Source organism: Lissotriton vulgaris, chromosome 5 (genome assembly GCF_964263255.1).
Source record: "Lissotriton vulgaris chromosome 5, aLisVul1.2, whole genome shotgun sequence".
In the NCBI taxonomy this organism is placed as follows: Eukaryota; Metazoa; Chordata; class Amphibia; order Caudata; family Salamandridae; genus Lissotriton; species Lissotriton vulgaris.
Genome location: NC_141693.1, coordinates 709,218,645 through 709,245,846, shown reverse-complemented (window position 1 = coordinate 709,245,846; position 27,202 = coordinate 709,218,645). Strand labels below are relative to the sequence as shown.

Genomic DNA, 27,202 nt, shown 5'->3' with positions numbered 1-27,202 from the left:
GTCCAGATTTCAACTGGGTGGCCACCCTTTGACAACATATTCTTTGACTTTATTCAATATCCCATCTTCTTTGGAAAAACTTTATACACTCCATTTCGAAATCTTGCTATTACAACTGTATAACACATCCACAACGGCAATCACACACTCATGCTGATCTACAACTTTTTCCTCACATTTTTTTTATGGTAAGCTTGATAAACAATCGGCTGTTATATTCTTCCCACCAGAAATATGCTGTATCACAAAATTGATTCAGAAAAGGGGGTGGTGATGAACAGAGTGTCTGAATTAAGCAGACCACTCTTACCCAGTCCAAAGATCAGGGCTTGATCCATCACCGTTATTTATCTCACTGCACCAACCCAGCTCAGAACCTGGCTATATGCAAATCAGTCTGTCCCTGGCCCAGTGCATCATGGGAACAGGGCAGACTAAACTACCAAGCCAATTCTTCACCGGAAAGGAGACAAGCTACCGGGGACCGGTTTCTGGCATTTCAGCCTTCTTCGGCCCGGCTTGCTTGAATCCTGATGGGGCAGTGAGAAAGGGACTCATGTCTGAGTATACCCTGCCACACCTATAGTGGCCAAAAACGATTCAGAAAAGGGGGTGGTGATGAACAGAGTGTCTGAATTAAGCAGACCACTCTTACCCAGTCCAAAGATCAGGGCTTGATCCATCACCGTTATTTATCTCACTGCACCAACCCAGCTCAGAACCTGGCTATATGCAAATCAGTCTGTCCCTGGCCCAGTGCATCATGGGAACAGGGCAGACTAAACTACCAAGCCAATTCTTCACCGGAAAGGAGACAAGCTACACAAAATTGAACTCTTGTAGCATGACAATTGTGTAGCAAGTGAGGTAAACCCATAGGTATGCTGACAACTTCCCAGCACAGAATCACATATTTCAAACAGCCCCGTTTAGAATCTTGGTGCATGCACTGGACTGTAAATTGTTTTTATCTGGAAAAACTGCGTAATTCCTTCTGTCTAAATATGAAAAGGTGTGCGCTATTTGTGTGTGAAACTAAAATGCAATCATCAATATGTGAATTGTAATGCCACGCAAAATTCAATTAAGTATATTTCCAACATCTGAGAGAGACAAGTATATTTCCAACTTCTGACTAGGCTGGTTTATGGAGTTTTTTTTTTTTTATTTCTTTATTCGGCACTTAGAAAGATACCATAAAAGTACATATAAAATTTCATTTAAAAAACATACTAAAATAATTTTAAAAAGAGAGCTACAGGACATACCATTCATATCGAGAAATTTCTAATAGTTTCTGGTTACGGGGCATTACAGTCATTTGCTTCTCTTGTGTTCCTTAGCCTCATCGCTGTGAGAAGGTGGCCTGATATGCAGTGCTCACTATTCTAGTGAACACTATGTATCAGTCCAACAACCCTTATTGATCATTGGTTGTAAGTCAACCTTATAGACCAGCTATCCTAGTAGCGTGGATACGAGCAGTCTTCGGGCTAAACTCTAGAGGGCGTGTTAAGCCAGCTGTTATACCATCACATATACCCCTTGAACACCAAGTGAAAGGACACCACACAAGTGTTATGAAAATAAACAGTGTATTTATTTAGATCACAACAGCCCTGTACTCTTTATGAGGACAGGGTACTAAGCACACAACAAAACTCTTATGAAAATACTTCAAGTTGCACAATTTACACAAATGCCCGAGGGGCACGAAAAATCATATACTCTAAAAGTGGAATGCGAAATTACTAGCAGGTAAGTACTATACTAATAGGCTTTGGAATCGCTAGGACTACGTTACTGAACCTTCAGATCACTAGTAGGAGGCCTAGGGGACTCGGGTACAGAGTGTGCACTCTCACGCGGGATGCGGGACAAAGTCTATGGTAGCTAGATTTCACAAAGTTAGTGTTCTCGGGCGAACCCGACTAGGTAGATCGAAAACGACAGTGGATCCTGACCCTTGGATAGTGAGGCTATGCTGGGGCACCAAAATGCCGAGTTTACCTAGCCCAGGGGCTGCAGCTGCATAGGTCTCAAAAGACGTTGGGAATCCTCGTAGACGAACCAGGAGCCTGAAGAAAGAAGATGCTGGCAGGCGACCAGTGAAGATTGTTCGAGTGATCCAAGCCTGGATCGAAGATAGATGACACCTGAAAGCAGAGGGGACCAAGTTCGTGACTACTAGCCAGTAGTCAGATGGCACCAGGAGGGCACCGGATGGATGGTAGTCACCTCGACTAGGTGAGTGGGCGATGCTGTGCTCTGCAGATCTCACGGACCAGGAGGCGTTGTCAGCGACCAGGATGGAGGTGCGAGCTGTCCCACGATGGATGAAGCTGTCGACGTCGCTGGACCCAGGATTGGGGCAACAAGTCTTGGCAAATTCAAGCCCACGCGGTGGACTCAAAATGGCGTCTGGAATGGACCAGGAGGGTCCGGGGTGCTCCTCTTTTGGAAGGGAGCAAGGGCCAGTCTGGAGCAACCAGACCAGCAGCAGTGATGTCGTCGGGCGTCGTTAAGAAGGCCACAAGCCAGCGGGCTAGTAGCCAAACAACGTGGTGAGCAGCAAAAAGCAGAAGGGCCCCACGCAGATCGTGGAGATGCTGGGAGGCTGAACTTCGGTGCTGGAGCTGCTCAGGGTCGGGGCTTCTCGGACCCCAAAGCACTCACCAGAGGATCCCTCGGCGGTCGTGCTGGATAGAAGTCGTGCAGTTCTGATGATGGCCGGTCCCTCGAGGTCTCGTCGCACCTACGGTTCTCAGCTTAGCTGTAGAGGTAGGTAGAGGTCAGAGGTGCCAGGGAAGCCGGGTCTCGTCGAGCTGGTCAGTCGGATTCCTGAGGAAGAACGTGCAGCAAACCGCAGAGTTCTTAGATGGTGCCTGCGGATGCAGGGTGACTACTCCTTAGTCACAAGGGTGAAATCTTGAGAAGAAGTCTTGAGTTCCTTTCGTAGAAAGTAGTTTCAGGATTCAAAGATGATCTAATTTTGAAGGGTCCCCGCTCCTGCCTTTATCCTAAAGAAAGGGGTGGGTACGCGACTAGGTCCTGCCCTAGGGGTGGGACCAGGAAGGGGGGTGGTTACACCCCTCTCCCATGCCGGACTTTCCCCAGGCCAGGGGCTGGTGTGCCCCTGGAACTGGTTCTAGCCGGCAGATGCGTAGTGAGCACCGGGGTGCCACTTGAATTCACCTTCTTGTAAAGCCCTGCCTACCCAGGATACACAAAACCCTGTCTGGGATGGTGCTAGCACCGCCCCTGACAGGAAACCCTTTGTCCAAGCTCTCCTCGCTGGAAGGACTCCCAGCAGCAGGAGGTCAGACTCGTGTCTGTGGTGGCAGCATCCATTTTGTGGAGCTGAGGCTTCAGTTAACTTTAACCGGGGTTCACAGTTACGTACATGTCGTGTCCCTCTAGAAGGGTGGAATGCTAACCCCGTCGCCAGAATTGGCGAGGGGTTAGTATTCCAATTCGTATGACACCTTACTCGACATGTTTTGATAAAGCGATACCAAAGATAGCATTTAACCGCGAGGATTATAATGCACTTAAGAGTATATGGTACGCGTTATCATGGAACAGCTATTAGGACTTGGTTCCGCAAGCTGCAAACGGGCTCAGCTCATGCCAGAGCACCATCTCACACGATTCCAAGCACTCTGCCTTCAGGATTGTCAAGGCCTGCCATAGGAGTGACTGATAGGAATATGTGTGTCCATTTTAGGTTTAGATATAGGTATACTATATCTAAAGCAAAGGGTGATTACACCACCTTGCCCCAGCTGTCGTGCAGCCAGTTGTGTCAGATTTAGATGGCCATCCAGGGGTGGCATAATACATGCTTCAGCCCCTGGTAGGCCCTGGGTACACCTATGCCCTGAGTTACAGGGTCTGATATGGTGGCCCAGTACCAATTGGAAATGTACCTAAGGTACATGGAATCCATTTTAGAGAGAGAGCAGTAGGCCTGGGGTCCTGATTGGCAGGGCCCTAGGTCAACTAAGTCAGAAAACCAGCAAAATACCAGGCAAAAAGTTGGGGCAACCATAGTCAGGTATCCACCTTCCTACAATCGCCACCTTAATAAAACTTATTGTACAAAGCAATGTATAGGGATCCGAGGCTTCTTGTAAAAACAGTAAAGCTGCTTTCGCCTGTCTGATTTTGGCTCTTTTGAGGATCCCTACTAGAAATTTTCGTCTGGGGGCTGAATAAAAATAACATTGTGCGGTCAGATTTGACCTCTGTCCTTCATCATGAGTTATGGGGGCTGAATAAAAAGAACATCGTGCGGTCAGATTTGACCTCTGTCCTTCATCATGAGTTATTTTCCCTGTATGATTATACAGGCTCTGGTAATGGTTATGCCATTGTTCTGGTAAGATGGTGTTCAGTATTTGTGGTCCACTAGGGTCCTGAAAGCATGGTTTATTTATGACTTTCCAGAACCCAGCCATGTCTCCTCTTTCTGCCGCCTCCCTTAAGTCCTCCCAAGCTTGCGTTTGAAGGTTTTCCTTACGGGATTTCAGGGCCTTTTTATATTTCAGTCTATAATGAGCTATTCGAGTTATCCCTAGGGCGCTGTTTAACCCCTTCGCTGCTGATGACGAGCTGAGCTCGTCAGGTAAAGCTGCTTTTTAAAATTTCCCGCATACAGCGGGAAAAGCTGCCGCAGCGAAGGTGTTAAGGCTATGTTTAAGATCTTTATGTGCCTTAATACAGTCTTGATCAAACCAGCGGGATGTGGAGTCTATTTTACCTCTTTTTGGGGTCTTTAATAGGCCATCTACCAAACGAGCTATTTCTTCAAATGCACTGACCACCACCACTCCCTCATTGCTTTGATCAAGGCATATGTTTATGGCATTTCGCCCTGCTGTTACGAGGCTCCTATAGAATTTATCACCATCTATCTTAGCCCACCTAAGCCTCCTCCCCTGGTCTACCGCCTTTTCTATTACATCTGCTCTACTTAATTGTTTCTTGCAGTCTAGGCATTTTAGTTTCATAACCAGGGGGTTATGGTCACTAAAGATGCTGGTCTCGATTGCCATGCTACCAATCCAATCTTTAAGTGCAGTGGACACCATTATAAAATCTATATATGAATGGCAGCCTCTGCCCTTAAAAGTTGGGTTGGGTTCCCCACTATTGTCCAGTTCTATCAGATCCATTGTATGCACCAAATTATGCTTTTTCATGATTTTATCCATTTCCCACCCGACTACAGAGTGTATAAAGTGTGGTCCTTTTGCCACAGTGCACAGTGACCAGTCCTTGTTTAATGGTCTCAAATTCTCACATAGGTGACAATTGAAATCTCTTGTAAGGATGATGCGCAAAGTACATGTTACTTTATTTAATGTAAGTGCGCGTCTAGACAGGAATCTAGTTCTTTTATTACGCTTCCCCTACTGGTTGTACCCAATGCATTATACCAATTTATCACTGTGATGTTGGTCCCTTTAGAATGAGAGCCTATCGCCTGCATATTTTTTGAATCCCTGTTATAATTAGACCATACCCCTTGTATGCGGAGGTCTAGATATATTAATAGTCCTCCGGTTGCTCTCCCTGATACAGATCTTACAGCAGGGACTGAAAAACATTTAAAACCCTCTATGGCATACTGATTGAGATCAACCACCCAGGATTCCTGCAGGCATATAATTTGGAATCCAGTAATATATTGTCTCCACTCATGACAATTACATTTAGTTGCTAAGCCTGCTATATTCCAGGATATAATTCTGAGACCATCCTGAGTGACTGAGATATTTGCTCCATCCACTAATGAACATGTTTTCCCCTCCTTCCCGACTATTATGTTGTCAATTGGTGCAATTGTGTCTTGTGCATTTGGGCTTTGTAGCTCCATGACATTCTTCTTACTGGCCCCCGCTGCTACTACTTTCTTCTGGGGTGTTAGATATAGTGTTATCTTTCTGTGAGAGCCCGTCCCAGAGTGGTCCCCCATCAGGTTGTAGTTTACAGTTTGTACCGGAGAGGAGTCAGTCCACCTCATCCAGTACACAGAACCTATTCCAGTGAGCATACAGTGAAGTAGATGGGTCATATGGAGGTATGCCCTGCCAGGGAGCCTGCCACTGTTGCATTCTATTATGGGGACCATAATGGTGGTAAGCTCTACTTGGATGAGCCCTGTTTGTATGTAGTGGTCTTTGGGGTGTGATGGGGTAGAAATAAGATAGGTGCAGCGGATGTATTTGAGTATTAGTATTACTCGTCTGGGCATTACATATGTGAATGAATGAATGAATGAAAATACATTTGTACAGCGCGATTGCTGCCCTGAGGCGTCCAAGCGCTAGGGAACCAGAAGGGTGTAATGAGACTGTCAGAGACTAGGAGGAAGATGGGGGGCTGAGATGATTACGGGGATTTGAATAGATGGGTTTTTAGTTGCTTGCGGAAAGAGGCAAGGTTCGGGTTAGATTCACTGCAGTGGTATCCCTGAAGTTTATTGTAATGATGTCTCCTGCTATCGTTTTTACTCCTTTCCCAATCCACTCCCCTCTTTTGACAGCTAATATTTCTCCAGAAATATTTGGGGGTAATGGTCTATTTACCCTTAACCACTGCACACATGTTTTTTAGCTCAAAATTATTTTCTCTTTTCCCTTCTTTCAGAGGAGGAACCCCTGTTAATACTACAACAAAGGGTAGAGCTTCAGGGGGAAGGTTGATTGTGTGGAAGCGAGCTGTCTTCTCCTGTATGCCTTTAGGCAGGGTATTTTTGGTCAAGTTATTTGTCTCCTTCGGGTTATTATCTATATTTCCATTAGTGGCTCTAAGATTTCCCTCTCCCTAATCATCCTGTGTATGGAGGGTAGTGGCGGTGGAGCCAGCTGGTATGGGGGCTCTGGTATTTTTTGAGGTGGCAGTTTGTATCCCCATCTTGGTATTTTTTATTGGGGGGGATTGGCGGCAGGTACTACCTTGTCCTTATGTGTGTTATTTACTATTCCTCCTTCCTGGCCAGCGTGGACTAAAGATACCGGTGAAGCAACCGGCTTTGAAGTGCCTACACCCCTGTTGTTTATTATAGAGGTTAGTCTGTCGATCTTAGACATCAGAGGTTTTATGCGAGTAATAATAGTTTCTTCCAGTCCTGCCTTTAAAAATCGGCTACCATGTTTGCCACCCAACAGGGTATGCCTGGTGTGATGTTGGGGACTGGTGTCACTAGATTGTGATTTACCATCTGATTTTTCCATTTCCTTTTGTTGTTTACTAAAGTATCTTTTGTACTTCTCTGGCCTATGTTGCTTCGTCTCGCCTTTTCTGGAGCGAGGGGGTGATTTAAGTCTGTCGGAATGTCCTTGACAGCTCTGGGAGTCTCTGTGGATGGCTGTGCGCAAGGAAGCTCCGCATAGGAGGACGTTAAGCAGAAGCTTATGTCTGGAGCGTCTGTTGCAGCCACTGAAAGATCTCCTAGGTCTTGGATGGTTATGGTCGGTGGTAATGAGAGCCTTCTTTCAGTGTTAACCACATCGCTGCGGCGGCTATTCCGCCGCAGTGCTGGTGCGGCGGCCGCATGCTGGTGACAGAACCGCTCCGTCACCAGCCGCGGTTGCGCTGTGCTGATGACGGAGCGGTTCTGTCATGGCCCCACCCACTCAATAGAACGCTCAGCGCAGGCGCGGAATTCGCGCCGCGCGGGCCATGACGGAACTGCTCCGTCATCAGCACAGCGCACCCGCAGCTGACGACGGAGCGGTTCCGTCATCAGCATGGAAAGGGTTAACTATGGCCGTAGCTACTGCCCCTATGGTTTGTTGCAACATTTTGTCTATTGCTGTCAATGTGGGGAGGGGCTGTGGTGGATCAGCCTTCTGTCTGGTGTTTGATCGTAGCGTGGGCATTCTGGGGTTTTTGGCCACCTTCCTCATTTCTATGTAGATGCTGCTTGAACAGTGTAAGAGATATTTTCCCCGCCGAACAAAACGAAAAACTGGAATCTGACAGAAAGTTAATCGTGCTGCAATGTTATAGACGTACTAAACAAATACCATTAGTAGGGGTGTTCTCATCACGGCTGTGTGTTAAACGGTGCTTAGGGGGGTGGCCCAGCCCAGCCTCCTCTGGCCTCTGAGGGCCCGCCCTTTCCCCGGGGCCGTCCGCGACGCGGAGGGAGCTTGCGATGTTTATGCACCTGGGGGCGCGCTCTTCGGCGGAAGTGGGCGTGTGTTCCAAAGCAGTCTGGGAGCTGTAGTCCCCCCCCCACTGCGGTCCCCGCGATGGAACCAGCGGCGGCGGCAGGGGAGACCAGCAGCGTCAGGCACCCAGACAAGTGTTGCAGGCAAGAATCCAACAGCCTCCAGCAAGCAAGTTTGTGCAGCGTTTATGCCCCCCGCTCCTCAGTGGGAGCTTGCGATGTTTATGCGCCTCCGGCGGAAGTGGGCGTGAGTTCCAAAGCAGTCTGGGAGCTGTAGTCCCCCCCCCCCACTACGGTCCCCGCGATGGAACCAGCGGCGGCGGCAGGGGAGACCAGCAGCGTCGACCAGCAGCGTCAGGCACCCAGACGAGTGTTGCAGGCAAGTATCCAACAGCCTCCAGCCAGCAAGTTTGTGCAGCGTTTATGGAGTTAAAATTCCAGTACATAGGCACAAAACTCACTACACCAGATCTAGGCATGCAAACATCTGATTGCCATTGGCTATATGTTGCGGTATTCTGCAAAAACAGCCTTTTTATTGGGGCTTTCATTGTAATTGGCCTTCTTTTGAGTGTTGATTTCCTCCCAAGCGATTTCACCCATTGTCCTTTTGGTTCAGCTGTCAACACTGCGTTCCTCCTAGTAGCTATTGAATCGGCCATCATTTCACAGATGCGCATTTCATGTCCACCGAGTCCACAAAACTACTGCGGCGGTATGACCATCCATGTCATTATACTAAAGAGAGGGAACATTCAGCCCCTTTTCTACAGTTGGGTCTTCCCTGTGATGTGGTGATTACGGTCAGCCGGTACCATTTGTTATGGTATTTATGATCTATTAAAAGAAGGTAGGTTCCATCAGCTTTTTTTTATTTTTATATATCTAATTTCCATTTTAGTGATTTTAACTAATCAAGCAATAAACGTTACTACTGCCTGCTCTCAAACAGGTGGAGCCCGTGCAGCTTCTGTTTCCCCGGGATTTTGGGGAGCTTTTGCAGACCCCATGGTTTAGTGTGTGATTATACTAGTATGCTCGTCTTCCTTCATGTTGCACCATCCACCTAAGATAGCCAATCTACCGGAGTGCAGATCTGCCGAGCGCTGCCCTATGGACAGAGGGAGACAGCTGAATGGCTCGGAGAAGACTTTAATATAAGTGGAACTGTAGAGAGCACCCACGGGAAATGTTAGGAAAAGTGTACATATCTGCAGAATTGCCTCAGGTTTCAAACACATGACAGAGCACATCTGGGACAGCTTTTAGCATCAGGAGAGACAGCGAGTGACTGGCTAATCCTTATGTCAAAAATACATCATTAGCTTCAGGTTGGTGCGTATGTATTCTCACTTGATGCTTCTCTGCCTTGGTGTCTTTAACTTTGGGAAAAAGGCAATTTGTTTTACATGATTTCAAGAAATCGGTGCTTCCTTTCAAGAGCACCGAGTAGCTGTTATTTTAATCAGCTTGATGTGGGATCTCGTGTATCTATTTAAAATAATTTTAGTACTGAGTAGTAGTATTCTAGAATGCAGAACCTCATCAGACATTATCTGGAAGGCAGCTCTTTCAACATGCTTCAGCTTTGATATTTGATGGCAGGCTTACACAACAATACATTTATAGCCAAGGAGATCTACGTTGCAATAATGTGCTGCATCACTAAATATTGATAAGGTCCCAATAGCGAGACCTATTGCATTGCAAATGCTAGTTTTCCAAAACCAATTTTATTGAGCAGAAGAGTATCAAGAATGTGGTATCTTCACATACCAAGATCCCCACAACAGTATCAATGCACAGTGATCTACTCGTTGATCCATGAATCAAATGATGAAGCTCAGCTTTAAAGACGTCCTAACTGCCCACCCCAACCCCAACTATTCCCCCACCCCTTACCCAACACCCCCCCCCACCACACATGTACAGAGGCAACATAAAGACGGTACACATAAAAGAATCAGGTATGATGCAACCAGGGCTTTGCCATTCGGGCCAGGAATGTCACTGCGATCAAATGTCCTCCTCCTGTTCCGCTGGGGGTTCCAAGGACAGGCCGCGGTAGTCGGCCCACCGCTTCCAGATTTTGAAATGTTTGCGCGGGCAACCTCGCGCCTCAAAGACTGGTTTCTCAAGGCCCATGAAGTAGTCCAGCCCAGCCTTCCATGCAGACAGGGGGGGAGCCCTTACAGATTTCCAAGCCCGAGCCAGGTCACGCTTGGCCACGACCAGGCCCAGGAGCAACAGGTGGCGCTTATAAACGTTACCCCCTACCCCTTCCATAACGTGCAGCAGGCCTAATCGGTGGGTACGAGGAAGATCCCATCCCAGGACCTCAGCCAGGCAACTCCACACTCCCCTCCAGAATCCAGCCAGGCGACCACACGACCACACTGTATGCAGCAAAGAGCCAGGCACCTCCCCACAACGCAGGCACTCCGGGGACGCAATCAAACCAGCCTTCCACAGGCGTTCACGTGTGTAATAGGCACGATGCAGGTATTTGAATTGTATCAGGCGGAGCCGAACCGCAACAGCGGTGCCACGTGGGGACTCCAGTGCCTCCCTCCAATCATCCTCGTCCAGGGCGCCCACATCCACCTCCCACGCCTCCCGAAGGGAGCTGAGAGTGGAGGAGCAGTGTGTAACAAGGGACTGATAGATCTTAGAAACCTTCTTGTCACCCAAGTCACCCATAAACACTTTCGCCTCAATGGGGCTGAACTCGGGCAGGGAGTCGAGGCCGGCGATACTCGGGGCCAGGGCATGCCTCAGCTGGAGGTAGCGGAAGAACTGGGAGTGAGACATCTGGAACTCCGCTCGGAGGTCCTCAAAGGACTTGAGGGCGGTGCCCGACATGACCTGGCCCAGTTGTGTAAGTCCAATAGCCTCCCAGCCCTCGAACCCGGCCAAAGCCGCCAATTCCGGGAGCATGCCATTGTGCCAAAACGGCGTTTCGGCCGTCAGTTTGCCCCACCAACCCATACGGCGCAGAGACTGCCGCCACACGGCAAAGACCACTTTAGTGACCGACGGCAACCCACGGCGTATACGAGCTGAATAAAGAATGGTGTGAAGCGTACGATCTCCCATTAGGTGTCTCTCTAGGGCATAGGCCGGATCACTCCTATCTCCATACCACCAGTCATTGAGGACAAGGAGGTGCGACGCCTGGTAGTAGGAGAGGAGGTCGGACGTGGCCAAGCCCCCACAGTACGTGGACAGAAAGCACGTTCTCAGGGCCACTCTGGCAGCTCCGCCATCCCACAGGAAGCGGCCCAGCACAGAGTTCACCTGGCGGAACCACTCCATGCCAATAGGGTGTGGGAAGTTCTGGAGTTGGTACAGCAGCCTCGGCAGCGCCACCATCTTAAAGATGGCCGACCTCCCATAGACTGTAAGGGGCATCCTGGACCATGTTTTGACATCGGTTTGGACTCGGTCCCATACCGGTAAGACACTGCGTGTCCAGGCCACGGCCCGCGAGGTCGAGAGGAAGACGCCCAGATATTTCAGGCCGTCTGTCGCCACGCGCAAGTCGGCGGCCCAAGGATCGGCAACCACTCCGCCACGCAGAACCCACAGGGTTGATTTGGACAAGTTAAGATGAAGCCCCGAGACCTCGCCAAACCCACGCATAATCTCCAAGACTCGGGGACCCGAGCGCCGCAAATCAGTAAGGAACAGAAGGACGTCGTCTGCATAGAGTGCAATCCTATCAGTTAGGTGGTCGTTCCAGACAAAGCCACGTAGATGGGCATCCATTCGGACCCGCGCCGCCAGGGGCTCCATGGCCAGGGCAAACAAGTAGGGGGAAAGTGGACAACCCTGTCGGGTACCACGGCCGATCCGGAAGCGCCCAGAGACCGCGCCGGCGACACGGACCGAGGCTGTGACATTGGTGTACAGGAGGCGAATGTAGGACAGGAAGACCGGCCCTAGATTGAGGCGGGCCAGCAAGGTGAACAAATACGTCCAACTCACCGAGTCGAAGGCCCGGTCCATGTCCGCAAGAAGGAGTGCAGCCTGTTCATCCCCGGCTCCCATAGCGTCGATCGCTGCCTGTGCCCGCCGGATATTATGCCGGGTAGCCCTGCGCGGCATGAACCCGGCCTGATCAGGGTGAACCAGGTCGGCAATGTGGGGCAGCAATCGGTTCGCAAGGGCTTTCGCCAGAACCTTGGCCTCAATGTTGAGGAGGGAGATCGGCCTGTAAGAGTCGTGCCGATCCGGCGCCCTGCCCGGCTTCAAAAAGACCACAATCTCGGCGTGGCGCCAGTCAGGTGGCAGCTCGCCCCGAGACCTCGCCGCCTCCAGAGCATTGCGGAAATGGGGTCCCAGTTGAACGTGGAACTTCTTGTAGAATTCGGCAGGATAACCGCTCGGGCCGGGCACCTTCCCCGTGTTCAGCTGGCCAAGGGCCTCTCCAAGTTCTTCGGCGGTGAGCGGGGCCTCCAGGGCCGTTCTAGTCTCATCCGGGACCGCCCGTGGGAGTAGGTCATCCAAATATGAGGCTATGCCGCTCTCCACCACTGGGTCTCGGGGAGCATATTGTGCCGCGTAATAGCGGGCAAAGCTCGCCGCCAGTAAACCCGGGTCGGACATGACCGATCCGTCATCCGCCGCAAGGCCGGGCAGTTCTAGGGGTTGGAAGGTCGCCTGGCAAAGCCTATGTAACATTGTGCAGGACTTGTCGCCCCACTGGTACACCCTGCTACGTGTGGCGAGCCACGCCTGTCGGGCCTCCTCGTATAGAACCGAGGCATACGTCTGCTGGGCCTGCAGGAGCCGTCGCACGACGCCCTCGTCGCCCCCGAGTCGGCTACGCTGCTCCAGGTCCTCCACTCGGGCCGCGGCCGTCACAATGGCCTCCCGATGCCCCCGCCGAGCAGCCGCACACCAAGCTATATCGATGCCCCGTATCGTAGGCTTTAGCGCTTCCCACACAACAATGGCATCGACACCCCCCACCAGGTTCTCGCGCCAAAAATGATCAATCGCTCGGCGTATATGCGTCACGTATTCCGGCCGTTGTAGCTGCCAGGCGGACATGCGCCATCGAAATGGCTGCCGTTTAGAGGGGAGGGTCACGGTGGCCAGGACAGGGGAATGATCCGAGAGGCCCCTGGGGAGTATCGCTGCGTCCCTGACACGGCTCAGACAGGCACCCGGCACAAACAAATAGTCGAGCCTAGAGAAGGACCCATGCACCGCCGACACATACGTGTAGGCCCGCTCCGCGGGGTGGAAATGCCGCCACACATCAATCCAGCCCAGACTACGCACTGTCGCACTCAACCGGGTGGGAGCAGCCGCGGGAAGGGGGGCAGGCACCACATGCACTCGTCGCTGGCGGTCCAGGCTCACATCCATGACTTCATTCCAGTCACCCCCCACCATGGTCAGGACCTCGGGGATTCCGTCCCACAGTGCAAACAGCCGCTCAGACAATGCCCACTGCAGGGGGGGAGGGGCGTAAACACTTCCAAAAACCACCGGCTCGGAGCCCAGCAGGCCTTGAATAAAGACAAATCTACCCTGAGGATCAATCCACTGTTTCTCATGAACATAGGCCACCCTACGATGTACCAATATGGCCACCCCCCGTGAACCCCTCGCAAAGCCAGCATGGCAAACCTGTTGATAGCCGAACCTTTGGAGGCTGAGGGCCTTGGAGCCCAGCATATGAGTCTCCTGGAGCATGAGTACATCCACCATCTCCCTCTTCCCCCATCGCAGCACAGCCCCACGCTTGATCTTGTCTAGGATACCCCGCACATTCCATGTCACCACCCGCAGGGTTTTCGAAGGAGACATAAGCGCAGTATCAGCCATTGTCGATACACAGTCCAAAACCTGGCCCTCCCTCCCACCCTGGTGCAACCCGCAAACCGACAAAAATCAAAGCCTCAGACATGTGTGGACCCCAACCCACAAACACAGCGCTCCCTTCCCGACCCCGAACCCCCCCAACAAGTACAACTCCAACACTCCCCCCCACGCCCCACACCCACCACCCCAATACCTCAGAAAACATTGAAGTATCTGTCGCGGCATGGAGAGACCCGGGTCCCAAACTGAGGACCCAGGACCCACCATACCAATGGATCCCAACAACCCCGCAATGACACACACACCCCCCCCCCCAACAACACTCACATCTGTGAGGGTCTGAGGCCCACACGTGGTACCCCCAAGCCCCACTGCATCCCCATTACAACAACTGAAGTCCTCACAAGGGAATTAACCGGCACATCAAGGACAGTATGAAACAGTCTCACCGGCCAAAGCAGGGCAGTTCAGGATGGAACATACAAAGTGCATGCAGGTCCAGCAATGTTCAGCTGCCTGCGTCGGAGTGCTCCGAGTCCCGGGCATCACCCGGCCGCGTCGCGCTGGCAGAGGCTGATCTCTTCTTGGAGCGGGACCTCCGATGGCGGCCCTTCCTGTTCGGGCGATCTGTGCGCTCCGGCGACGAACCCTGGGACCGTCCTGGATCCAGCCCCGGCTGGAACAAATGCTAGTTTTAACTTGATGTGATGAGAAAAACCCTTCACTTGGCCTACTTTATCAGTAAACACTGCATTGTGCATTGCTAGGATATCGATCCTGGGATTCTGAACGTCAATTTGGTTCACAGAAAAATCTTGTAATACAATAGGACAGTCAGTGCCAGGGCACAGCATTACTCCCAGTTTACCCAAATTACACCTACCCATGATGTTTTTACCATTAACTGCAACATACATTTTAATAAAAATGTTGTGGCCTTGAAATTGTAAATCATCTTCAAAATAACCTAACATTTCGAAGTCAAAATAGCCAAACGTCTTGGGATTGATATCCATTTCTTTTAAATGCACACATTCCCATTTTTCCTTAAAGTTAACATCAGAAACAATAGTAATAGGGGATCCCGAGTCTGCCATTACTTCCAAGTTGAAATCCTCAATACACACCTCCCCTAGAGGTGCTTTAAAACCTACACCCACAACATTCACATCAAAGCATCCTTGTGGGTCATACAATGTGAGAATTAAATTCTACAAGTTGTCATTCACTTCACTGACTGCATTAACACTTGTAATTGTCCCACTCTTCATGCTTCTGCACACGCTTTGGAAATGACCAGGTTTATTGCTTTTATTGCACCTCCTCCTAGCAGCTGGACACTGTGCTATTAGCAAGATGTGACTTGGATCCACATCTATAACAACCAGTTATATTGGATACCACTAGATGTAAACATTTTCTTCTCCATCTGAATTGCACATACAGGGCTGTTGATGTTACTGTCTTCCGAACGCAAAACTTTAGATAACTGAACAGATGGAGCTCTCTATACCCTTACCTATATCTAACACTTCAGCTAAAGTGGGATTACGATAGGCCACTAACCTTTCCTGGATTTTCTTGGACTCTCAGTTAAACACCAATGTATCTCTTATACAGATGTCCACATTGGCCCCAAACTCACAATTAGCTGCAAGTACTCTCAATGCTGAAACATATTCTTCGACGGATTCCTCTCCAAACTGCTTCCTTTTATGAAAAACATGGCGCTTCATCACCACATTAGGTTTATCAGTAAATTGTTTTTATAATCTCGCAACAGCTTCCTTAATTATATCCCACCTATCACCTTGATCGGCCGGTGTCGTTATGGATGGTAAGTTTTCAAATATTTCAATAGCTGCTGATCCTAAATAGGGGAATAAAAGTGCGTTCTTCCTATCAGCACAATTATTTGTTTCCATCAATGGCAATCAAGTAGTTCTTGAAAGTTTTATACCATTTCTTCCAAATAAGTACTGGTTTCCCAGGTATCACTAAAAATATATGGACGGCAGCTTCACATCTGTGAATTTGCCATGACAACCCAATAGCAATTACGACTTTTATGAAAGGAAGATATTCCCTATATAACCAAAATGAGCAGGGATATGCAAACTGTTACTGATGCCAAGTAAAAATTACACAGTAGTATTTTTAACTTAAGAAACAAGAGTAAACCACACCAAACACATTTTCCTTGAAGCAAAAAAAATAATAAAAATGTTGTACTACCGATGAAGATTTATCAGTAAAAAAAAAAAAAAAAAAAAAAAAAAGTACACTTGAGCTAACTTAAATTGTACTTGTCATGTGCATCAGGACACGCAGAACTAACATCAAGAAGTAATATGTATTTGATTAAAGACGTAAAACAAAAACAAGGTGTGCATATCACTGACGCAAATACGCACCAGAACTAAGTGTGCGAATCACTGCGCTGTACTTGAAAAAGTCAAAGTGTACGCATCACTGTTTAACCATGCACACAAAAAAAATGTGTGCACAATAAGAGGTTACTGCCATAAAATGTTGACGCGCAGTTCAAAATGAGAAGTGTTTGTATCACTGATATACTTTATTCTGCCACAAATCGAAATGCTGAACGACGGGCTAAAACCAGATAAAACCCTACGTCCCGATCCAATATGTCCGTCAAGCGTCATTGGCGCTTTGTTAGGTCTCGCCTGTCAATGCGTATGCGCCTTGAGCTTGCGAGACTATGGGGGCTTAAACAGACTCTAACCAACTTGCAAGGAATCGATGCCCATTGACATTAAAAGCGCGTGCACATGCCCCCAGCCGCCTGCCTTGCACGTCTTTTCCCTCAGCCGCACTCCTCCCACACCCCCGCTCCGCCCCCTCCCCTGCCTGCCGTGCCGCATTTCTTCAGGGCACATCCCCTCATCACTTCCCCAGCAGCATCTGTTCCCCAGCCTGCCGAGAGCAGCTCTTCCTGCTCCGCCCTCTCCCCACTCTCTCTCCCCTCACGACGCGCTCCTCCCGCTCCGCCCCCTCCCCACTCTCTCTCCCAGCACACCTCCCCCTCCAGCATACAGCACGGAATTCAGGCTCCGCCAGCAGCTCTTCCCCTCCCCACTCTCTCTCCCAGCACACCTCCCCCTCGATCCGCCCCTTGTTTAAACCTTGAAAAGATATCCCGCCTCTCCTCCCCCTTCCTTCCCTCCCCCCGGCTTCTTCCCACCCTCATCCCTTAGCACGAGGACATCACGAGAGCCGCTAACCCTCCTCCAGGAGCCAGATGATGAGGGAGGAGACGCACAACTGCGGACCTCTCCTGCTGGCACACGAACAGCAGCATCTGTTCCCCAGCCTGCCGAGAGCAGCTCTTCCTGCTCCGCCCTCTCCCCACTCTCTCTCCCCTCACGACGCTCCTCCCGCTCCGCCCCCTCCCCTTCTCTCTCTCCCAGCACACCTCCCCCTCCAGCATACAGCACGGAATTGAGCAGGAAGACTTGAGTCCAGGTTCCGTGGACTATTCTGCTCATTGCCTTTTTCAGGAAGATTTCATTATGACTGCTGCCAAGAGGTCCTTCACTATTAAAGCAGCTGGTTAATCCTCATCCCAAACTTTGATTCTTTCATTACGGCAACTAGCGTTCTTGTCTTCCCTCCCTCTATCTAGGTCTATATACTGAATGTTCTGTTATTAGCGTATTTCCTCCACTGCAAATTAATTGCCCATCAAATTACTAACAATAATATTTTTGACATATAGCGCTTGGAACTCCGCCAGCAGCTCTTCCCCTCCCCACTCTCTCTCCCAGCACACCTCCCCCTCGCTCCGCCCCTTGTTTAAAGCTTGTTATTCTGAATGTCTGTCTAATTTTACCCCGTGTACAGCTGTTTTTATTCTACGAGTAAGCAGCCTTGGAGACTGCAGCCCATGTCTGCTTGCCTTCAACTGTGTTTTTACTGTAATATATGGACTTTGTGGGCTTTATTTGATTCGTGTTCGGCTCTGTCTAGTCTGTTGTTCAAATGGGGGTTGTTTACAGTTCCGCAGGAGCTGAACCTTTTCCTCCTGCCTGTATCACCAAACACGCCCTCATTGCCCAGTTGGAGGTGGGGAGCGGCGGGTGTTGATGAAAATGATCTGATAGCTTCTGATGGGCTCGTCACAATTCGGCTTCGATAGTTTTCAGTGACACAGCCATGGCTTAGTCTTCAACTATAAACTTATCCATGCATCCATTCACCCACCCATTCACATTTGCATCCATCCATGTGTGCATCCATCCACCATCACCTCCAAATCCACCTCCACCACCACATCCACCGCCACATCTACCACCCCATCCACCACCACCACCACCACCACCCCATCCACCACCACCACCACCACCGCATCCACCACCACAGCATCCACCACCACATCCACCAGCACATCCACCACCACCCCATCCACCGCCACCACCGCATCCACCGCCACCACCGCATCCACCACCACCACATCCACTATCAACTCCAAATCCACCTCCACATGCACCTCCACATCCACCGCCACATCCACCACATCCACCAACACCACCACCACCGCATCCAACACCACCACCACATACACCACCACATCCACCAACACATCCACCAACACCGCATCCACCAACACCGCATCCACCAACACCGCATCCACCACCACCACATCCACCACCACCACATCCACCAACACCACATCCATGACCACCATCATATCCACCACCGCATCCACCACCACCATATCCCCCAGATCCACCACCACCACATCCATGTGTGTGTGTGTGTGTGTGTGCGCAGCTCCGGTCGCTCCCCCAGGCTCCCTGAACTCTGGGTATCGTAGCGCTAGCTTCCTGATTGCACCCTTGGCATTTTTGCTCCGCATTTTGACCTACATTCTCTCATGCTCATTACCTTTGAAAAAGCGCGATATTGAAATCTAACTGCATATTGCCTGCAGCGCTTGTGCCTATTGTTGTGTGAGCCCGCTTTCAAGTCTAACTGTGCCTCTGCCCACTTGCACGTTTCTTTTCCCTGGCTGCCGATCTTAAAATATTTGCGGTGATTTACTTCCGGCCATTTTGTTTGTTGTTCTGCCTGCCAGCCCGCCCCTCCACCACGATCACACCTCCCTGCAGCCCCTCCCTCCCACGGACTGTAGAGTGCTGACCAGCTTGTGCCTCCTCTGTGACTCTCCTGCCTCGCGCAGCTCCGGTCGCTCCCCCAGGCTCCCTGAACTCCGGGTATCGTAGCGCTAGCTTCCTGATTGCACCCTTGGCATTTTTGCTCCGCATTTTGACCTACATTCTCTCATGCTCATTACCTTTGAAAAAGCGCGATATTGAAATCTAACTGCATATTGCCTGCAGCGCTTGTGCCTATTGTTGTGTGAGCCCGCTTTCAAGTCTAACTGTGCCTCTGCCCACTTGCACGTTTCTTTTCCCTGGCTGCCGATCTTAAAATATTTGCGGTGATTTACTTCCGGCCATTTTGTTTGTTGTTCTGCCTGCCAGCCCGCCCCTCCACCACGATCACACCTCCCTGCAGCCCCTCCCTCGCTCCGCCCCCTCCTCTCTCCATTTATGTCTGATGTCCCCAAGCGCAGCGTCCACGCGCTACGGCCACGCCGAAGGTGCGCCAAAGGTAAGCCCGTCTACGCCCGTCCGCGCCTGGACCGCGCCCAGCGCCAGACCCCCTGCCCCTCGCGATGCGCTGCCCTCCCGCATTACCTACGATGCCACCACCCTCCTAGCCCTTAACCCCGGTCGCGCCCCCAACTGCGTCCAAGCCGCTCCTGGACACACCCATGGACCTTTCTCCTGCTACTCCTGCAAATTCAGCGGCACCAACTGCATCTCCGCTACGATCACACCTCAGATTCCCGACCCCAACCACCTACAATGCATCCTTCTCAACACCCGCTCGATCCACAGACACGCCATTGACCTATGGAATCTACTAGACACCATCTCTCCAGACGTCGCCTTCCTAACTGAAACATGGATGAACGCTTCCTCCGCCCCAGACATCACCATTGCCATCCCTGAAGACTATAAGATCACACGCAAGGACCGCACCGGCCACACAGGAGGAGGAATTGCTATCGTCCATAAGAAATCTATCCGCATCTCAACCAGCTCTGACGCCAACCTCGCCAACTCCGAACACCTTCACTTCCAGATCCACATCGACCCCAAGACCACACTCAGAGGCACCCTCCTCTACAGACCACCAGGACCCCGCGCAAAATTCAGTGAAGACATCACGGACTTCGTCACTCCACACGCGCTCCCCTCCAAAGACTACATCCTTCTGGGAGACCTCAACTTTCACCTTGAAAAGATCAACGACCGCAACACCACCACCCTCTTGGACAACCTCGCCAACCTCGGACTTAAACAACTAGTCACTTCCCCCACCCACATCGCAGGTCACACACTCGACCCCATCTTCACCTCCAGCAATCATGTCTCCTTCAGCCACACTACGGATCTCCTCTGGACTGACCACAGCTGCGTTCACTTCACCTACAACAAGCCAAAACCCACCAACCACCTCCAACCAACTCTGCAAAGAAACTGGAACAAAATCACCACCGACCAGATCTCCGCATCGCTCCTTCTAAACACCCCAGCCCACTCTTCTAACCCAAACCAAGCCGCCGCTAACCTCACCCTATGGTTATCCAACACCGCCGACACCTTAGCACCACTGAAAAAACGTCAAAGCAAACCTGGCAGCAAGAAGGCCTCATGGTTCAACGATGATCTCAAGAAGTCCAAGAAACTCTGCCGCTCCCTTGAAAAGGCCTGGAAAAAAGACCCAACCACTAGCACCAAGGACGCCTTCAAAAACGCCACCCGCACTCACCACCAACTAATCCGAAAGGCCAAGAAAACAGCATTCAAGGATCGACTTGACAACAACGCCCACAACAGCAAGGAACTTTTCAACATCGTCAAGGAATTTTCCAACCCCTCGGCCAACTCTAACGACATCACCCCCTCTCAAGCCCTCTGCGACTCCCTAGCCTCATTCTTCCACAACAAGATTGCAGACATCCACAACAGCTTCGACAACCAACCCAGAGACCAACCCACCCAACCATTTGCTGAACATTCTCCCCCCGCGAACACCCTTAACGACTGGAACCCAATCTCCACTGAGGACACAATCCGCCTGATTAATTCCATCCACTCAGGATCCCCCACAGACCCATGTCCTCATCACATCTTCAACAAAGCAGACTCCGTCATAGCACCGCACCTCCGAGACGTCATCAACTGCTCCTTCAACTCCGCCACCTTCCCGGAAGACTGGAAACACGCTGAACTCACCGCCCTTCTGAAAAAACCCACAGCGGACCCCACCGAACTCAAAAATTACCGCCCCATTTCGCTCCTTCCATTCCCGGCCAAAGTCATCGAGAAAGCCGTCAACAACCAGCTCGCCGCTTTCCTCGAAGCCAACAAATCCCTCGACTCCTCACAATCTGGCTTCCGAGCAAAACACAGCACTGAGACCGCCCTCATCGCAGCAACAGACGACATTCGAACTCTACTGGACAATGGAGACACAGTCGCCCTCATCCTCCTCGACCTCTCTGCAGCATTCGACACAGTCTGCCACAGCACCCTGTTACAACGCCTCAATAACATCGGAATACAAGGAAAAGCACTTGAATGGATCACCTCGTTCCTCACCGGAAGAACCCAGAGAGTCCGCCTCCCACCATTCAAGTCCGAGGCCACCGAAGTCATCTGTGGCGTACCACAAGGATCCTCACTCAGCCCCACCCTCTTCAACGTATACATGAGCCCCCTCGCGGCCATCGCCCGCCAACACAACCTCAACATCATCTCTTACGCGGATGACACTCAACTAATCCTTTCTCTCACCAATGACCCCAGCAACGCCAAAACTAACCTACACGAAGGAATGAAAGAGGTTGCCGAATGGATGAAAGAAAGCCGTCTGAAACTGAACTCAGACAAAACAGAAGTCCTCATCTTAGGTACATCCCCCTCTGCATGGGACGACTCTTGGTGGCCGGAAGCCCTTGGTAAAGCACCCATCCCGACAGACCACGCACGGAACCTAGGCGTGATCCTGGATTCCTCACTTTCAATGAACAGACAAATCAGCGCCGTATCCTCTTCCTGCTTCAACATTCTCCGCATGCTCAGGAAAACATTTCGCTGGATCCCCACCGAAACAAGGAAAACAGTCACCCATGCTCTAGTCACGAGCCGACTGGACTACGGAAACACCCTCTACGCAGGTACTACCGCTAAACTCCAGAAGAAACTCCAACGAATCCAAAACGCCTCAGCCAGGATCATATTAGACATCCCGCGCAACGAACACATCTCTGGCCACCTGAAAGACCTCCACTGGCTACCCGTCAATAAGAGAATCACTTTCCGACTGCTAACCCACGCACACAAATCACTCTACGACATCGGACCAGAATGCCTCAACTCACGACTGTCCTTCTACACCCCCTCCCGCCAACTACGTTCTTCCAGCCAAGCCCTCGCCACTGTACCTCGCATCAACAAGACCACCATGGGAGGCAGATCCATCTCATACCTGGCTGCTAAAACATGGAACTCACTCCCCGCTTACCTTCGCCTCACCCAGAACCACCTAGCATTCAGAAAGCTACTTAAAACGTGGATATTTGACAAGTAATCCTCCTCCCCTTTCTAAGCGCCTTGAGACCCTCTGGGTAGGTAGTGCGCTATATAAATTCTCTGACTTGACTTGACTTGACTAGGTGCAAATGCAATGTTCTTGGATTTTCGTCACAATAAAATACACTGAACATAATCTTCACAAAAGTTATTTACAAACGTTTAAGGTATTGCCATTATAAATTACAATAACTTTTATTTAAGTATTAATTATTTACAAAAATAAAAGCCATTGTTATTTGTAATATCAATACATCTAAGTCACGTAAATACAACACACATTGCATTACAAATGCTATAGGTGTCACATTTGCGAAAGTTAAAACTATTGATATTGTAACTGACAAAGCTATTAATTTTGCTATTTTCAAAACCAACACATAAATAAAAAAGTGTCATTTACAATAACAATCGCTCAAACTTTCCTAATGCGAGACCTATTGCATTTCCAATGCTTGTTTTTAGAATGGAAATTGGCCTTGTGACACCAGGGCCAGGCTTTAACTAGTGACGCGTTGGTTAAGCTAGAGTTCGAATTTTCCAGTTCTTCTTCACAGTGGGTGAACACCATTCTTCCCACTCGTCGCATTTATAAAGATGGTAATTAACCGCTGAGTTGATAAAAATAAAGGTTTTATTCATGTACATAAATAAACCCACAGGTGAGGGGGAAAAAAAGGAGCACATATTTCCAACCAGCCTGCTACACGCCGTTTCTGTATCATACCTTTCATTCCAATCCAGTCACCTGGCAGCAGACCGATGGCAAATGCAATTCCAACAACGATATACTTACTGAGATAATATGCATTGCATTACATACAACAACAAGCCTGTACGATGTCGACGGCGAGAGAGGCACCGGACAGATCACCATTACGACTCTGTACGATTATCACTGGAGATATGCAGTGGTAGATAGAATGTTGCGGTGCCATCATTAAAGTGGGTGCCGGGGGCAGAAAGCGGGTGCGGGCAGCGTGAAACGCAGGTTGGTAGTCAACACCAAAGGTTCTTTGATTTCACGAGCGAAATTAACACTCACCGCGTTCAGAGGACTATCCATCACTTCCATGTAGTTTAGCGTGGGTCCCCCAGAAACGACAGTCACTTTTCCCAGGTGTCGTCTTCAAGCAAATCCTCACCGAACTTCCGCTTTATCAAGTTATAAAATACGCTCTTTCCCCACAAGAAAGAAGCCTAAAACACATCAGCTGATACACCGACCTCAAAAGGTTACAAAAGTAAGCCAACATCGACTAGTTATGTCTGCCACGAAGTTTTTCACATGTTTGGCATTGTCGATCGTTTTTTTTTCACTGACGTGGGCCGTAGGGTCTGCGCTGACTCGTTTTTTTTTGTTGCAGATCTATATAGAGTAAACTTGAGCCGAAGGTATCGGAACGCTTTACATGAGCACCAGCTATGTTAAACAAGGACACATTCATTTTTAGGTCTCGCCTAGCGCAACTCGCATGCGCTACTTCAGGAGAGAGCTTCTTGGAATCACTCCAACTTCCAAGAGACTTCTCCGTGTGGGTCGGCCTCCTCCCACACATTCCATTGGCCTTTACGTGTGGCTTTCAAAAATTAAAAGCCCGCAATTGGCCAAAGGCAGGTGCATTTCCCACCTTCTCTCTAAACGTTGACTCCCATGGACTAGGGGTCTCGTGAGCAAGCAGCAGCGCAGCCGGGTGCCAGCTGAATACCTTACGGTCCTTGCAGTGCACGTGCACCACACACAGTCTTGTTCTGCGCCTTCACGTTGTCTTTTCCGGGTGTCTACAGTAACTTTCTCAAATACTTTTCCTTTGTTGACTTAGCAAGTGGTCTCCTTCCTTCAAAGATCTTCTATGCAGCACTTATAGATGATGACACTCTGTGTGATCTTGTTCGTCAATAGATATATTTCAGCCCCAGTGTTTTCCTTCACTTTACTCTCTTACGAGAAATACTCAGTGCGTCCCTCATTTAATCTCATGTAATTCTATTTTAGATGCTAAGAGTCTGTGTAATTTTCGTTCTTGTCTAGGCAGCTGTCGGCCCGGTGCTTTCCTTTGCTTTTGTTTCTCATGAGAAACTCTGACTTCATAAGCCACTCACTATCTCTCATTTCACATCAGTTTGACTCTGTTTCTGATACTGACACTTTGTGTAATCTTGGTCTTGACCATGTATCTGTGAGCCCGCGTTGCACTCCGTGCGCCAACACTCAGTGCGTTCCTGGGTGGTCAGTGTCTGTCACTGTCCCTCGTTTCACATCAGTGTGACTCTGTTTCAGATGTTGACACTCGGTGTGATATTGGCTCTTGACTAAGTATCCGTGAGCCTGTGTTTCAATCTCAATATGATTCTGTTTCATATTGTGAGATGCTGTGTGATCTTGGTTCTTGAATAGGCATCTCTCAGCCCCTCTGTTTCACGTCACTTGTATTTTATACACAAACACTCAGTGCGCTCTTAAGGGTGTTGTTATCCCTCATTTCATTTCAGTGTGATTCTGTTTCAGATGTTGACAATCTGTGTGATCTTGATTCTTGACCAGGTATCTGTGAATCCATGTTGCACTGTGTAGGAGAGTAGGGTCTGCTTTCCTATGGCAACCCACTTTTTGCTTTTTGCTTCACTGGTTTTCGACTTAATGTGGCTGTGGGCCTCCTAATCAGACCCACATCCTGCTGTTCTCTCTCTAAATTCACATCCATGTACTTTAGGTACATCACCAATTGGGATTGGGTCACCTTATGAGCCCCTGTACAGTGTACTATAGGTACCCAGGGCATAGGTGTATCCAAGGCCTACCGGGGGCTGCAGCATATCTTTTTCCACCCCTGGCTGGCCATCCAAACTGACACAACTGGCTGAGCACTCAGCTGGGGCAAGGTCGTGTAATCACCCTTGCTTAGATGTAGTATACCTATATCTAAACCTATATCTGGACACATATATACCTATGAGTCACTCCTATGGCAGGCCTTAACAATCCTGGAGGCAGAGTGCTTGGTTTTATGTGAGATGGTGCTCTAGCATGAGCTGAGCCTGTCTGCAGCTTTCGGAACCAAGTCCTTATAGCTGTTCTGGAATATTGCCAAACCATATACTCTTTAGTGCATTATGAGCCTCGCGGTTCAATGCTATCTTTGGTTTGGCTTTATCAAAACATGTTGTGTAAGGTGTCATACGCTTTGGAATACAACCCCTTCGCCAGTTCTGGCGACGGGGGTAGCACTCCACCCTTCTAGAGGTAGAAGACATGTAGGTAACAGTAAACGCGGTTAAAACTAACCAGAGCCCCAGCATCACAAAATGGATGCTGCTGCCACAGACACAAGTCTGGCCTCCTGCTGCTGACCGAAACGCCGGCAGGAGAGGCCTGGACATGTGGTATCCTGTCACACGGAGGTGTTACACCACCCCAGACAGGAGATAGTGGATTGGGGCAGGGAGGGCTGAATGAAACTAGACACTGCCTGGGGCGCACAAGGCGTCCCATGCATAGCCTAGTTCAAGCGGGTGCTGGGGCACTCCAGCCCCAGCTCTGGCGCGAAACTGGACAAAAGGAAAGGGGTGTAACCACCCCCTTCCTGGGTCCCACCCACAGGAGGGACCTAGCAGGTGATCCAGCCCCTTGATTTGGAATAAAGGTAGGAGCTGTGCCATGGCACATCAGATCATCCTGACTGAAACTTTGAAACAAAACTCTGGACCCTTCGACATCCTACTCCTCGTAGAAGACTGAAGAATCTCCCTTGTGGTCAAGGAGTGGTCACACTGTGCAAGCAGGCACCATCAGCGCTCAAAGGTTTTCTTTGCCGTTGCTCCCGCCGGAGCTCGAACGACAGAGACCGACAAGACCTGGACTCCCAGACTTCCAACAGCCTGATCCACAGTCCTAGCTAAGCTGAGACCCGTGGAGGCGACGTGAGACGTGGGACCGGCTATCTTGGAAAGCCAGCAAAGTGCTTCCCGTGCAGCTCCTGAGGCACCCTCGAAGCTGTGCATTGGGGATTGAGAAGTCCCACCCCCAAACAGCTTTTGCACCAAAGATCACCTCTCCACACTCACCGAGTGCTGCGTGGGGCCCTTTTGCATTTTTCCTGCTCGACGCATTGTCCGGTCACTTGCCCATTGGCTAGTGGCCTCTGAAACGACGAACCTTCGACTTTACACTGCTGGTCTAGTAGCTCTAGACTGGCCCTCGCTCTCCTGAAAAGGAGCCACCGATCTGACCTTGCTGGTGAGGTTCTTCAATTTCTGTCTTCGTCCCGTATTTAGCCGCCATTTTGTGGTTGGTCGCCATTTTTGGTTGCCCTCAATCAGGAAGCACGGCGAACGTAGAGTTTTTGATTTTCTCAGCTGCTACGCATCTCTTCAGTTAAAGAGTAACTCCTTTACCCTTGTTTACGAAACTGATGTCAGGGTCTGGTCGAGTTCGTTAATCCATGTCTGGGTAGATTGATCCCTGTCTCGACTGACTATCTGCCTTCCTCTATTC

General features: G+C 50.0%; 1 protein-coding gene across 1 annotated transcript in view; it reads right to left on the bottom strand.

The window, feature by feature from the left end:
- The window catches only part of NRBF2 (nuclear receptor binding factor 2), a 306,700-nt gene extending 282,808 nt beyond the window's left edge, over nucleotides 1-23,892 (bottom strand). The window contains exon 1 of the mRNA XM_086922137.1: nucleotides 23,753-23,892. Within this exon, the coding sequence (XP_086778263.1) occupies nucleotides 23,753-23,782 (30 nt within the window). The 5' untranslated portion in view covers nucleotides 23,783-23,892. The remainder of the gene's footprint in view (nucleotides 1-23,752) is intronic.
- Nucleotides 23,893-27,202: the final 3,310 nt, after the last annotated feature.